Genomic DNA, 12,590 nt, shown 5'->3' on the forward strand with positions numbered 1-12,590 from the left:
CTTCTCATCAGTCCGCAGTGTGCGGATGTTGTGCGTTGCCAGGGCCAAAGTTCGTCGGGGGTGGTAGCGCTTTCTCTGCCGGGGATTCTTAGCACCCCCTGCTCCGCCGTTACCTGATCCGCTACCTAGATCAGGAATAGCGGAGCTGCCGGGGACTGGGGGCCGTGTAATTTTGTTGTCGCTCATAGTGAAAGGGGTTGCCATAATCCCCACGCTTGGCAGGCGGCTTGGGGATCGCAGTTAGGTCACCGATAAATTTTGAGAATGCTGCTGCCCATTCCTCGGTGGCTGGTCGCAGTTTTAGGACGTACCCGGGTCCGGGACGTAACGGGTAATGAGGATTGGGCAGTGCCTAAAATGGGTACCAAGATATAATCAAGTACAAGTAAGGTACCTACAACATCAACATTATAAAGTTGAGCAGTCTTTGGAAAAACTAGTGCAAATAATATTTACGAAAAGAAATTCAGAAGTTTTCCAAAAAAAAGACACGACGTATTTTCTATCGTTGTTCCACACACCTACGCCCTTTATTCCCGGATTAACACCCACTTCACCCAGTTCTCCAAGTGATAAGTGTTGAGCGTTAAGCATACTGCCATACAACAGGCATAATTTTAGACTCCACGTTATTAGGTAGGTACTGAGAATTTTACAAATCCGAATATATCCAACTTTATTCGTCATCTAAAGAAGATACCTACTAAATAAAAGCAGAACTCTAACGTAAGCACATCGGCCTTGCACTGACCTGCCGTTCGATTATGCATTGTGCCGTCTGCCCTTTTAAGATAGACATAACAGATTAAGTGTCGCGCCTTTTTCTTCCTTAACGATGCATTCATGATCAATAGGACTTTGAACTATGGTGAGGAAGAGTCCCAGTTTTCCCTAATCCCTAATTTAAAGTGAGTTGATCTCAATTAGCTTTTCTTTTATGGTACCTAATCCTTATTTCTTGAATCGATGTAGAGATATTGGCTTGATATCGGTTTATTTCGTCCATTAATCGAGTATATATAGTATACCTATATATAATAGTCTGTGCTAATGCTATGGTTATTTTGTAATAACTATAATTGTAATAAGTATCATAGCTCGCTTGTTTAGGATGGAATGATTTTTTTTCGGATGTTCCTTCATTGCATTTGGGTTTTTTTAAGGGGGAAAAATCATCTAATGACTTCTCTTACCAGGGCGAGGCGAGAAGGAGTGTTAGACTCTCACTGACCAAAAACATTGCGCTGCATTGAGTACCTATTGATTATTATCTCCCATTTAGGGGTGCGGTGCCGGGGTTTTGAGCCCTACGTTTCTATAAGGTAGACATATAGGCAGATGATAGACGCCCTTTTATGTGGTTTCGTACTAAATGGGGTGGGGTGGGTATGGCGAAGGGGAGAAGTGATGAAACCTAATTTAGACCTCCATGTAATTTGTTTTGGCTTATTATTTTATGAAGTTGGTTCTTATTAAAATTTATTAACTTAAAAAAAAGTGGTTTCAAGTAGAAATGTTGATGAATCTTAGAACTAATTCCTCTCGTATTACTGGAGTCCATATGCCATACTGATGACTTCCTGTCGTATGTACCTAACTACAAAGGTACGTTAATTGGCGCCGCCCGCGTGGAGTGATTCGTATTAAAATGTGATCTGTCTGGCAGTTTCCTAAATATATGTTATGGTACTATTATGGTGTTATGGCATTTTTCTTCTTTCTTCCATTTGAATCTAACTGCCTCGTTGATCAAATGGTAAGTCTAGGAGTCTCAAGTTCGATTTCCGAACTGGACAAAGCATGCCCCAGCAGACATCTGCCTCATGCATGCAGTGGGTGTCTACATATTCATTAGGTAAAAGTTTTCTTCTTCGATATCTAATATGGTTGAATTATCGGATTTATTTCGTTGCATTATCTAAATTAAAAAAGTTAATCTATACCTAGGTATGTGCACCTGATACATTATAGACAACTATCGTGGTGGTAAGAAATAAACTTTTTTTTTTTTAATAATTTATACATTGATACATTTTGAGATATTTTTAGACCCTTTCGTATTAAAACTGCATTTCGGCAGCATGGGTGGCATCTGTTGAGGAGACATGAAAGCAGTGCAGCACATGCGCGTAAGGGCTGCATTAATTTCGGCGGGCTGAGGTGAGGGATGCAAAATATCGATCGGCTTCATATTGCACTCATCCCACTCAAAATTCACCGGACACCCACCTGGTAATTCTAGGAACTGAATCTCAGCTAGTCTTAGTCTATAAATAAGGCAATTATAAATGTTTTTTGGATACCTAAGTGGGTATGTAATTTCTGACTGCACTTAATTCGTCGCCATGAAATTACAGAACGATTCCTTTATAGGAGATCCCTATTGCCTGTAGGATACTTAAGTACATTATATATTTACATTTCAAAAAGCTTACATAGTTACGCTATTTACTTGTATTAGGAGTGTTTTTGTTTTTGTTTGTGCCGCTATAAACATCGGTGTTACCAAACAACAGAAGAAAAAAAGGCCAACAGATTGAACAAGTAGCTTTTGAGAAATTAATCTAATTCGATAAATAAATAATTATATACCTACATTAAATAAGAACAAAATATCATTAACTACTTCGAAACAAAGTAAATATGTCGTTTTCAATTTCAACAATTCCGTATTTTTACTAAGTACTTACATAAATAATATTTCAAAGATCTAACTAAAGAGTTATGCTTCCATAGGCAACCGTAGCGTCATCTATGATTTCGCTTGGGTCTGTTGAAAGTTTGGTTGCCCATAGCAACGGCCGCCGGCCGCCGTCGCCATGCGCTGTACAGGGTGAGCCGTTTCGCGCCCTCAGCTTTCGTATTGATCGAATAACCTAGACCCTAGGCTACCTACATAGTAACTGCGTGGGTAGGCAGGTACCGAGGAGGAATATTTAAAATCAAAGCGTTGAGGATGTATTTAATTGTTGTTTTGTAAAACGAAATAGTCGACATTTCTTTTCATTGTTGGCAACTCTTATCTAAGACTGTCCCTATGATCTTCACGACCGAAAGACGCTCCCAATTTCTCCCCACCCTCCCAAATTCCCGAACGGGACCACAGACACTGAGTCGAGAGGACTTTTATTTTGGTAAAACGGGACAAGTGGGTGGCTTAGTCTGTGCAAACTTTGTTTTGTTTTGTATTTGTGACATTGACAGTAACTATATAGAGACTAGAGACGCAATCTTTATCTTCACGTGATGGTAGATCATTTTATTTACCTTCTTATCATTTACTTTTTGTTTAAATTTTAACTAGGGAAAATAAATATTTTTCATTTATTATGAGCATAAAGTTATTTGAATTTTAGCTAGGTATGCTTTTTTATGAACGTGTTAAAATAAAGAAAACAGAATAGTTTTGAAGCCAGCAAGTCAAAGAAAAATAAATCGATCTTTGACTAATAAATAGGACCTCCACAGGTAACAAAGAGAAGTATATATTTTGTGTAAACAAAAATATTTTCATTGCTATTTTAGCGACCGCGGTCTTATTCAATCAATACAGTTGCAATGCATCAACACGCGCACATTGCGCGCGCATAAGACGCGAACGCTATGTTTTGTTTTAGTATTTACAATGCTACCAACATACCGAACCTAACTAGGTTACCTATTTAAATTGAGTATGACCTAACCCTTACGAACATTGAATACAAGCGCGTTCCAGCGCCTCAAATAATATGTTGTTGAAATATGTGGCTATCTCGGCTACTCGCACTCAAATTGTATCTTGCTTTCTCCTTCTTGATTTTATGCTAGAGATAACACAAACCTCTTCAGTATACATTCCAAACAAAATTCAACATGGCTTTTACTTGAAGCTACTTCTAGTTAATGGCAGCGAGCGAATAATTTTACTGACTTTTTGCATCTATAAATTATTTCTAGTCGGTGTTATTTACTGAAAAAAATCCAATTTATTTCAAGTTTCAATCAAGTTTAACAGGGTTTATTTAAAATCTGTTGATTCTGTGTAATTACACATCGTTTTATCGTTCTTGCTAGGCGCAGGTGAGGTGATAAAAGATATCAGTTGTAAATTAAAGATGAATTAAACAATTGTTGCTGGGAATATCTCCACCGATAAACGGATAATTTTACTCTTGGTAAATATAACTAGATGGAAGCTGTAAGTTATTCATTGTCATAAAATATTCACAGCATTCTTCATTGGTGTTACACTTCAAACTGTATTGGCTCTTGCTTTGGAATATTATAATATATTGCTTACTAAGTCCTAACATTAGATATAAATATTCTAGTGTCATCTTCATGCTCACTCATGACAAAATTGTTTGAATACATGTCATAAGTACCTAGGTAAAACTTCTTAACTAAGTCTTGAGTCTTGAAGGGGAATATACTCCACCTTCATGCATAAATCTCTTTAGGTATAGTTACGAATATTTTGCATTCTATAAAGTTACAATGCCAAAGGCCAGCTACAAAATGTAAATTTTGGTTAGGACAGGTATAAACATTACACTAGTGACCTTTTGGTCTTCCAGTTCAAAACTATGTAGTATATTGGACTCTTGTAATAAACTAGGTAAAAATGTATTCAATTAGTGAATGAATTTACTAATGGAGCTATGTAGCAATGTTGCTTGGATGGGAAATGAGCAATAGTGTTTATGGAATGTGATATACATACATGCATGATAATAACAACAACACCTACTCCATACTAGGTTACAACCAGGAAGTCTAAAATTACACTTTTAGACACCATACTTTAGCAAAAAAACATTCCACATTGTTGTTAAACTGAAATATTGATAGTAAAAATAATATTGCATGTGGTGGTCCTTTAGAGAAAGTAAAAAATGCCTCCCACTGACTATTAGTTCTTTATATGTATGTGAGTATGTAAACATAACCTTTTTTTAAAAAAAGATTCAAGATATTATATAGCCACCAGTGTTAAAGAATTAAAATTTTGGAGAAAATGTGTAATGATTTGCAATTTATTCTTATTTGACATATTTTTGTCACTATATACATAAGTAAAAGGTTTTTGCTAAAATCTTAAAGATTTATTTTTGGAAACTAGGTCCATATTCATAAATTTCTGTACTTATGGAATTTAAACCCTCAATAGTTTCAATATAAGTTATAATTAATACAATAGTACTCCTTGTTTTTATGCTTAAAGCAAATATTGAGGAATTGGTCCCTCAATTAGTAAGTTTTATTGCACTCATATTGGCAGGGGCACTGCCATACCCCAGATCACTAGTGTTGCACTGCACAATGTCTCTGCATTGTTCTTGCATAAATATACAATATTGGATTGAATTGGATGTATCAATGAGATTATAAAACATATTTTTTAAAAGAGAGAGATAGTGTTTCTTACTAGTTCTTCTCGACTCTAATCTACGATTTGGAACCAAACTGACAGATTATTATTAATTCATTTTTTTTGTTGATATCAAAAGTATCTGATAATGGTTTAGTTAAAATAAATGCTTTGACTTCAACTTAATTTAATTGCAAACAAACACTACTACATAATTATTTTATTGACTGATAATTACGAATTAATAATAGACATTACTGTGACATAAAATGATGTTATCTTGCTAAATATTAACTCAGTTTTCATGTATAATATACAATATATTATAGGTACAATAACAGTAGTAGTTATTGCTAGCCATCTGCTGCTTATCAAGTTCACATTCACAAATGTAAATAACATTAAATATTGTAGAGTTTAGTGTGTAATTGTTAGATAATGTTAATTAGTATTTGAATCTATTTTTACATCAATGTTAGCAATTAAAATGCTAAACTTAAAACTTATATTATAATTATTTATTTATTTATTGGATAATCAGACACACAAATAGTGTTACAATAAATTAAGAACTCATGCACAAAATAAAAAAAAAAATCATTAAAATTAAATCCTTAAAAGAGGATGCATATAACTAAAAATGAATAGTTAAGGCCAAAACTGTAACTAAAAACTTTACTGTACAAAAAGTAAAAAATGTGAATGTAAAGTAAGGACAAACAAACACACTTTCCAATTATTCATTAGTTTGGATTCCTTATTATACATACAGTAGTAACAAAACTATTGAAAGTATATAATATTTTGTATATAAAATGTTACTAAACTGTCCTAGAAAGTTACAAAAGTAACTGAAAAGTTGTTGTTTACATAACAGAAAAGTTTTGAAATAATACAGACAAATTCTCAAGTAGAACATTGGGAAATCCTCTATTATAAGGTTTCCCCTTAGTTAGTAATTAGGTTTATAGGTCAAACATTGGTTTTCATAAACAAATGCTGTAGTATGCCACCTGCTGAAAATCTATGTTTATATTGTATAGCAATTGAGTGTTTATTTGTTATTTGAAATGGAATGTATATATACCTATTCATTAGATGAATTGAGGTAGCGTTAGCTGTAGCCAATTTGTCAGTTAGTGTAAATAGTTTCAATGTTGGTCACACAGCAGTGCATGATCTAGGTCTCAGTACCTCCCCATGTGTCCCCGCCCATGTCATTACATCAAAACATTCCACTAACAACGGGCTAATAAGTCTAGTATCTAAAATTATAGTCAATATCATTTGTAAATAAATAAAGTAACACTATGGTAGTCAAGTGAGAGCTTAATTCAATTTGAAGTGTTAGAGACATTCATTGCTAGTGCATATGTTTGATCATTGTTCCACACATCATTTGTGTTTGGCATCTAAACCATCTTAAGCTTCCATAGGGTCAAATTACCTGGTGATGTATTCGGTTCAGCACATTTACAAATTAATACATTGCTATTTCATGACTTGGTTATTGAAATATGGTTGTTTCTGTAAACTGGTGTACAAGTATGAAGGTTTTGTAGGTTTTAAGTCAATAATGAGGAGTACACAATGAAGGAGATGGTAGGAGGCTGCTGCGTGTGCTCTGACGAGCGGGGTTGGCCCGACAACCCGCTTGTCTACTGTGATGGAAACGGCTGCACTGTTGCAGTCCATCAAGGTATTCTAGTGTTCAAAACAGTTGATGTCTCGCTGTGGCTAGGAGCTGGTCAAGGCATCAATAAATATCTTGTTAATATGCATTTTGTTGGTCATTTTAACTTGTTCTTCGGAGTTTTATGTAGCTTTTCAATGTTTTCAGCGTGCTACGGTATTGTCACAGTGCCAACAGGTCCTTGGTTTTGTCGGAAATGTGAAAGCCCAGAAACGAAAAATAAAGTTGTAAGTGTGGTTATAATTTGACGTTATTGATGAATACGGTTATTTTAAATGTTATTTTTCATTAATTCCAGCGCTGCGAACTATGCCCGTCTAAGTCTGGGGCTTTGAAGCGGTCAGACACAGGCGGGTGGGCTCACGTGGTGTGTGCGCTGTACATACCAGAGGTCAGATTCGGCAATGTGACGTCTATGGAACCTATTGTCCTGCGCTTGATTCCACCAGAGAGATATAATAAGGTAAGAACAAATACCTTTCTATGCGTTTACTTGTAGCCAGTCGGCTCTAATATCATTTTGTGTCCACTCCATATCAACGTGTGTAATGGGTCTTTGAGTAATATTTAATTGTTTTGTTATTGGATATTAATTGTGTATTTAATATGTTTCAGACGTGTTACATCTGCCAAGATTTGGGTAAGACTCACCGCGCCAACGCTGGTGCTTGCATGCAGTGCAACAAATCAGGTAACTTTCATTACTTTTCTATACATTCATTCATTGTATAATTAAAATACAAATCGCCATTTCAAGAAGTAATGTCAGATGTAGTTTGGCAGGGAAATGAGGAAATCTAAGATTTCACGAAATCCCTAGAGTTACGACAGAAAAGCAGGTACTACAAAATAAAAATCAAGCTTTCCATTTCTCTCGCTTACTCTCGTTCCACACGATCACTAGCGGGAACGGGACAAATGCGCCATTCAAGCTAGAGTGCCTTGCTGAATTTTGTCGTTGTATTATTAATTAATACATAATTATATCCACTTGCCATTTAACAATTTTCAATTACTATCATTAACCCGTAGTATGTCGTGAGCGCAGATCTACGCGAGACACAATGAGTTTTCTATTGTGTCTCATATACCAGCATACAAGAGGTTAAATATCATTATATTTGTCAAAGAATAGAGAGAGTGATCATTGGACAACTCACTCTAAAGCAATATAATTATGTATTATTAGATCAGATATGGCTCAGACAAAGAAACAGCTAAATGTCCATGACAGATCACTGTGTTATGCAGGATACAAAAGAAAAAATACTATTATCAAATCTTTAATCGTAAAATCCCCACTATGCTAGCCTGTTTTTAAAATGACACATGATTACCCCAGATCATATTACTGTAAACTTGCTGATATGGCTAACATTATTCTTTATTTCTTTTTCTAAGGTTGCAAACAACAGTTCCACGTGACCTGTGCACAAGGCTTGGGCCTCCTTTGTGAGGAAGCAGGCAATTATTTGGACAATGTAAAGTACTGCGGCTACTGCCAACATCACTACAGTAAACTGGTGAGTTGAAACCTTTTCATCTATGTCAAAATAATGATGATACAAGTCGATGTAGACCGAACATCCCATACAGATTGAAATCTAACATGCAGTTAGTTGCTGTTCACAATCTAATGCTGCTTTTGTATTCTAATATCAATTCTGGTATGGTACTAAGTACTAATAAGATTGTTGTATGTGGAATATATGGCATTGTGTATGTATGTTGTGATGTGTGCGTGTCGACCTCAAAACTGTTCGCAAAGTACTGAGTCGATTCGTTATCGATTTTTGTAGGATTATCACAGCTGATTATGACCCACCTCTGATAATTTTGTACCTACATTTGATCATCAACGAACAACTGATAAAGTACCTACCATTCCCTGTCAAATGCACTTCGATGTCATTAGCATTGTCTGTATAATCTGTGTAATACAACACTAAACCCTACCAGTGTTCACTTCTGTCATTTAAAATACACCTTCATAAGACAGTTTCCGAAAGTTCTGAAGACTGGCGCCTGTTACTGGGAAAATGAGCACCGTACAGTGCAATAACACTGCTTACTATAAACCAGAGACGTGTTTTAAAAGACATGGCGCATTATTTGTGCAAGTAATGTGCGCCAGCATTTAGATTACTTGGTTCTATCTTCAGAGCTGATTATTGTGTTGAGTACGCGTTTAATGTCTAACATTTTCACTTTGTCATTTTGTTATCATGTTGGCCTTACAGCACCTAATTACTGCGATACATCGCCACCAAGTTGTGCATGGAAATTGATTTATTCTTTCATTATCATTTTTTAGTTCACCAATCATGATGTCACCATCATCGCCAAGGTACTAAAACCATTTCATTATATAAACAATTGGAAGTCAATTCTAGTTTAGAGTAGAGTAGAGTAGTGTACATATCTTCAATGCCTAAAGGTTTATCAATTATTGAATAAAAGTATCCTGTTTCATAGTGGTTAGTGCGCACTCGTTATATTGGACATGAAAATTGTTGGCGGTGTTAATGAGCTGTGTGTGATACGGTGCCGAACGTTAACTGTGCAGAAAAAGGGCGGTAACGTAAAGACGATCCCGCCGTACAAGCCGGTGTCGCACGACAGTCAGTCGAGCGACTCCAGCTGCGAGAAGGAGGGCGAACCCTCTTGCTCGCCCAAGACTGGCGGCGGGGTGACACCGACAAACGCTGGCAAGTCCAAAGGGGTACGTACGTCTCAAGCTGCCACCACTGCCGTCTACCACGCCTCTGTAGCCACCACCTCCCATCCAGCTCATTATTGTAATACTCTATGTTATACGCTTGTGCTTTCACAATCACCGATTTGGACCGGCGTTTCAAAATTTAATATGAAACTGCTTCTCTTTGTTTAATTTAAAAAGAATGAAATGAAATGAAATGACTAAGTGAATGACAAAATCCATGAAAAGTATTGGAACAGATGTTAGTGTTTCGTAATTTTAATCAACTCAATTTGAGGTCCGTTAATTGCTTTGTTATTATTATGGAAATTAATTATTTTTCAATAATAATGTACTATAATAAAATCCTATTTATTATACGGAATACAGCAGTCAGTACGTATGGCAAAGACTGTATGTGATTATAAAATGTAGAATTAAAAATACAAATATTTTGTATTTAGGTTTTATTTTTATGATTTGCCTCACAGCATCTAGTGCTTGCTCTTCAATAACTCTCTTGAATGCTTGTATATCTGTTTACTTGTGTTCATAGCCGGGACGCAAGTCCTCATCGCATGCAGCTAACACCGTGGTCTCAGGAAAGAGCACTCCAAACGCATCAAAAACCCCAAATCAAAACCAACTAATGGGTGAGTAAAAATACAACTGCTTCCAAAACTAATTAAGTTTTATAAATTACTATTATTGCCCTTACTAGTAGCTAAAAATCCAGTAATGTTATATGTAAATAAACTATGCTATGATAGACTCAAGATGAGTACTTTTTTGTAGAGTCAACTAATATTGTGTTCTTCAGAAATGCCTAACAAATGCCTATATTTTCGACCTTTCCAACTGTGCCTGATTATTTCCCCTTCTCATGAGAGATAAGCTCTGTATTTAAATATTTTACCTTTTTTCCTTGTCGATATGAAACGCGACCTCTTAATTAACTGGGTTAAATAGTATTACGAGGTGCGATAAAGTTATAAAATAGAAATGCACCATTCGGAGACTTCTTATTCCTGCATACATCTCATGATATCTAAATTATTATAATTTTGACATTTCTAACTGGGTGTTCAGAATAATACATAATCTATAACTATCTTACGCTAAAGAGCCTTATTTAAAGGAAATTAGACCAAATATCATCATTAACGATGTTTATTCAATGTAAACTAATGGTATTCGTAATTTTTTCGCTCGTGTCGTCAGCAGAAATGTCGCAAGATAACACAGACTCGGGTCCGGTCACTCGAAAACACAAGGCTTCTGAGAAAAGTTCGTTTTTAACGTTCATGTTGTCGCATGTTAGCTCTTGCATCGATGTTCCTTATCAAAAACGTCTTGTGGAAGGGTCTGTAACGAATAACTCCTTGTTTAACGTAAAAACGTGTTTTTTTAATAAGAATAATCACCCTAAAATGCTAAAATACATGCTTAATTAATGAGAAATTTTGCCAAAATCATAAAAACAAACAATGATTAGTTGGGATAAGCAATTACAAGCGAAAAACAGTCTTAAATTCTCTACCAAAAAGTGCAGCTCACTGTGAATGATAAAACATTGTGAGCTACAATAAAGTCTAATAGGAATACTATTCCTATGTCCGTATGCTACGGTAATTACGCGTAATCAATAAATGTCCTATGTAATACCCCTTTAAAGTACAGCCAGGGTGCATTATACAAAGAAACGTATCATTACATCGATTGTTTGGCCGCTATTCTAATGAATAATTGGTCCTGTGAGCAAGGAGTTACTTATTACGGTATAACCCTTTGATATGCAAAGCTGATTGTTTGATGTTAGTGTTCCTTTAGCGTTTATCGTAGAAAGTCGTCATGATGGAGGTACAGCTTTCGGTTTTATGGTTATTTCTAATGATATAAGAATAGGTAAGTGACAGCCTGCTTTTATACATGTATTGTCGAGTATATGTTTACTTTATGCATGTTTATGTACTCATGTGTATGTGTATGTATGTAAATATAGACGTTTATGAAGGAAGTGAAGGTTTGTTCCGAGGATGTCTGGTTTTCTTTTGGTATGGTGTTACAAGAGGATTAAAAGGTACCGGTATCTCATAATATGTGAATGCTAGTTACTGCCGTTATGTTTGCGTTGTGCATGTGCTCGTTTGTTAAGTTGTAGTCAACGTATAACGATGGTACTTAGGTGGCAAATTGCACCATTCGTCAGACAAGAAGAAGCCGTCGCCGTCCCGCCGCGGGTCGTCTGCCGGAGACGGTGGTTCCAGCAGTAAGACCAGTACCCCGGCGCCGTCGCCGCAGCACACGACCGAGACTGCAGCAGCTCAACCCAAAGGTAATAACTTTTTACCTGTTTTGTAACATTTCTAAGACGATTTCTATCGACTACTCATTTCAAAATTTCACTATTCCCCGAAAGAATCAAATCTTAGCAGCAATTATTGTCTGGTCCTGTTATGAGTCCCTTATAATAATGGCGAATCTATGGCCTTGCACCGAACTATGTGCCGTAATCGGATAGTACCGATAGTACCGTAGTAGTCTATAGAAAACTTCTTAAATTGCAAACCTCAACTCAATTTACCCTTCTACAAAATGAATTATTTACTAGTACAAAACAAAACGGTCCTCGCCGGGCATTAAAAACTTTGTAAAGAACATAGTTATTTATCGCGAACCTCAGTCTATAGACATTCTTATCTTTATGGGATACCTGGCACTGAAACTCGTGTTGCGGTCAGTCTCATGCCAGTATGGCATTACTCCTTATCTTAATTATTCTTCTACCAGTCACAAATGAGGTCACAATCTTAATCTAAGAAAAAGTTTGTATCAAAGGCATGTGCCAA

General features: G+C 36.0%; 1 protein-coding gene across 28 annotated transcripts in view; it reads left to right on the plus strand.

Annotated features, from left to right (window-relative positions):
- Positions 1–3,841: 3,841 nt before the first annotated feature.
- Positions 3,842–12,590, plus strand: part of LOC118266262 (protein AF-10) — a 34,197-nt gene continuing 25,448 nt past the window's right edge. For 7 of the 28 annotated variants that reach the window (XM_050704349.1, XM_035579840.2, XM_035580350.2 and 4 more), the window contains exons 1-11: positions 3,843–4,154; positions 6,913–7,049; positions 7,191–7,270; positions 7,342–7,506; positions 7,659–7,734; positions 8,445–8,566; positions 9,358–9,390; positions 9,610–9,765; positions 10,298–10,394; positions 10,963–11,028; positions 11,927–12,076. In XM_050704349.1, the coding sequence (XP_050560306.1) occupies positions 6,941–7,049; positions 7,191–7,270; positions 7,342–7,506; positions 7,659–7,734; positions 8,445–8,566; positions 9,358–9,390; positions 9,610–9,765; positions 10,298–10,394; positions 10,963–11,028; positions 11,927–12,076 (1,054 nt within the window). In that variant the 5' untranslated portion in view covers positions 3,843–4,154; positions 6,913–6,940. Of the gene's footprint in view, positions 4,178–6,912; positions 7,050–7,190; positions 7,271–7,341; positions 7,507–7,658; positions 7,735–8,444; positions 8,567–9,357; positions 9,391–9,609; positions 9,766–10,297; positions 10,395–10,962; positions 11,029–11,926; positions 12,077–12,590 lie in introns of all 28 variants that reach the window. The other 21 variants (XM_050704364.1, XM_050704343.1, XM_050704365.1 and 18 more) reach the window with 17 other exon arrangements.

This window comes from Spodoptera frugiperda, chromosome 25 (genome assembly GCF_023101765.2).
Source record: "Spodoptera frugiperda isolate SF20-4 chromosome 25, AGI-APGP_CSIRO_Sfru_2.0, whole genome shotgun sequence".
NCBI classification, from domain to species: domain Eukaryota; kingdom Metazoa; phylum Arthropoda; class Insecta; order Lepidoptera; family Noctuidae; genus Spodoptera; species Spodoptera frugiperda.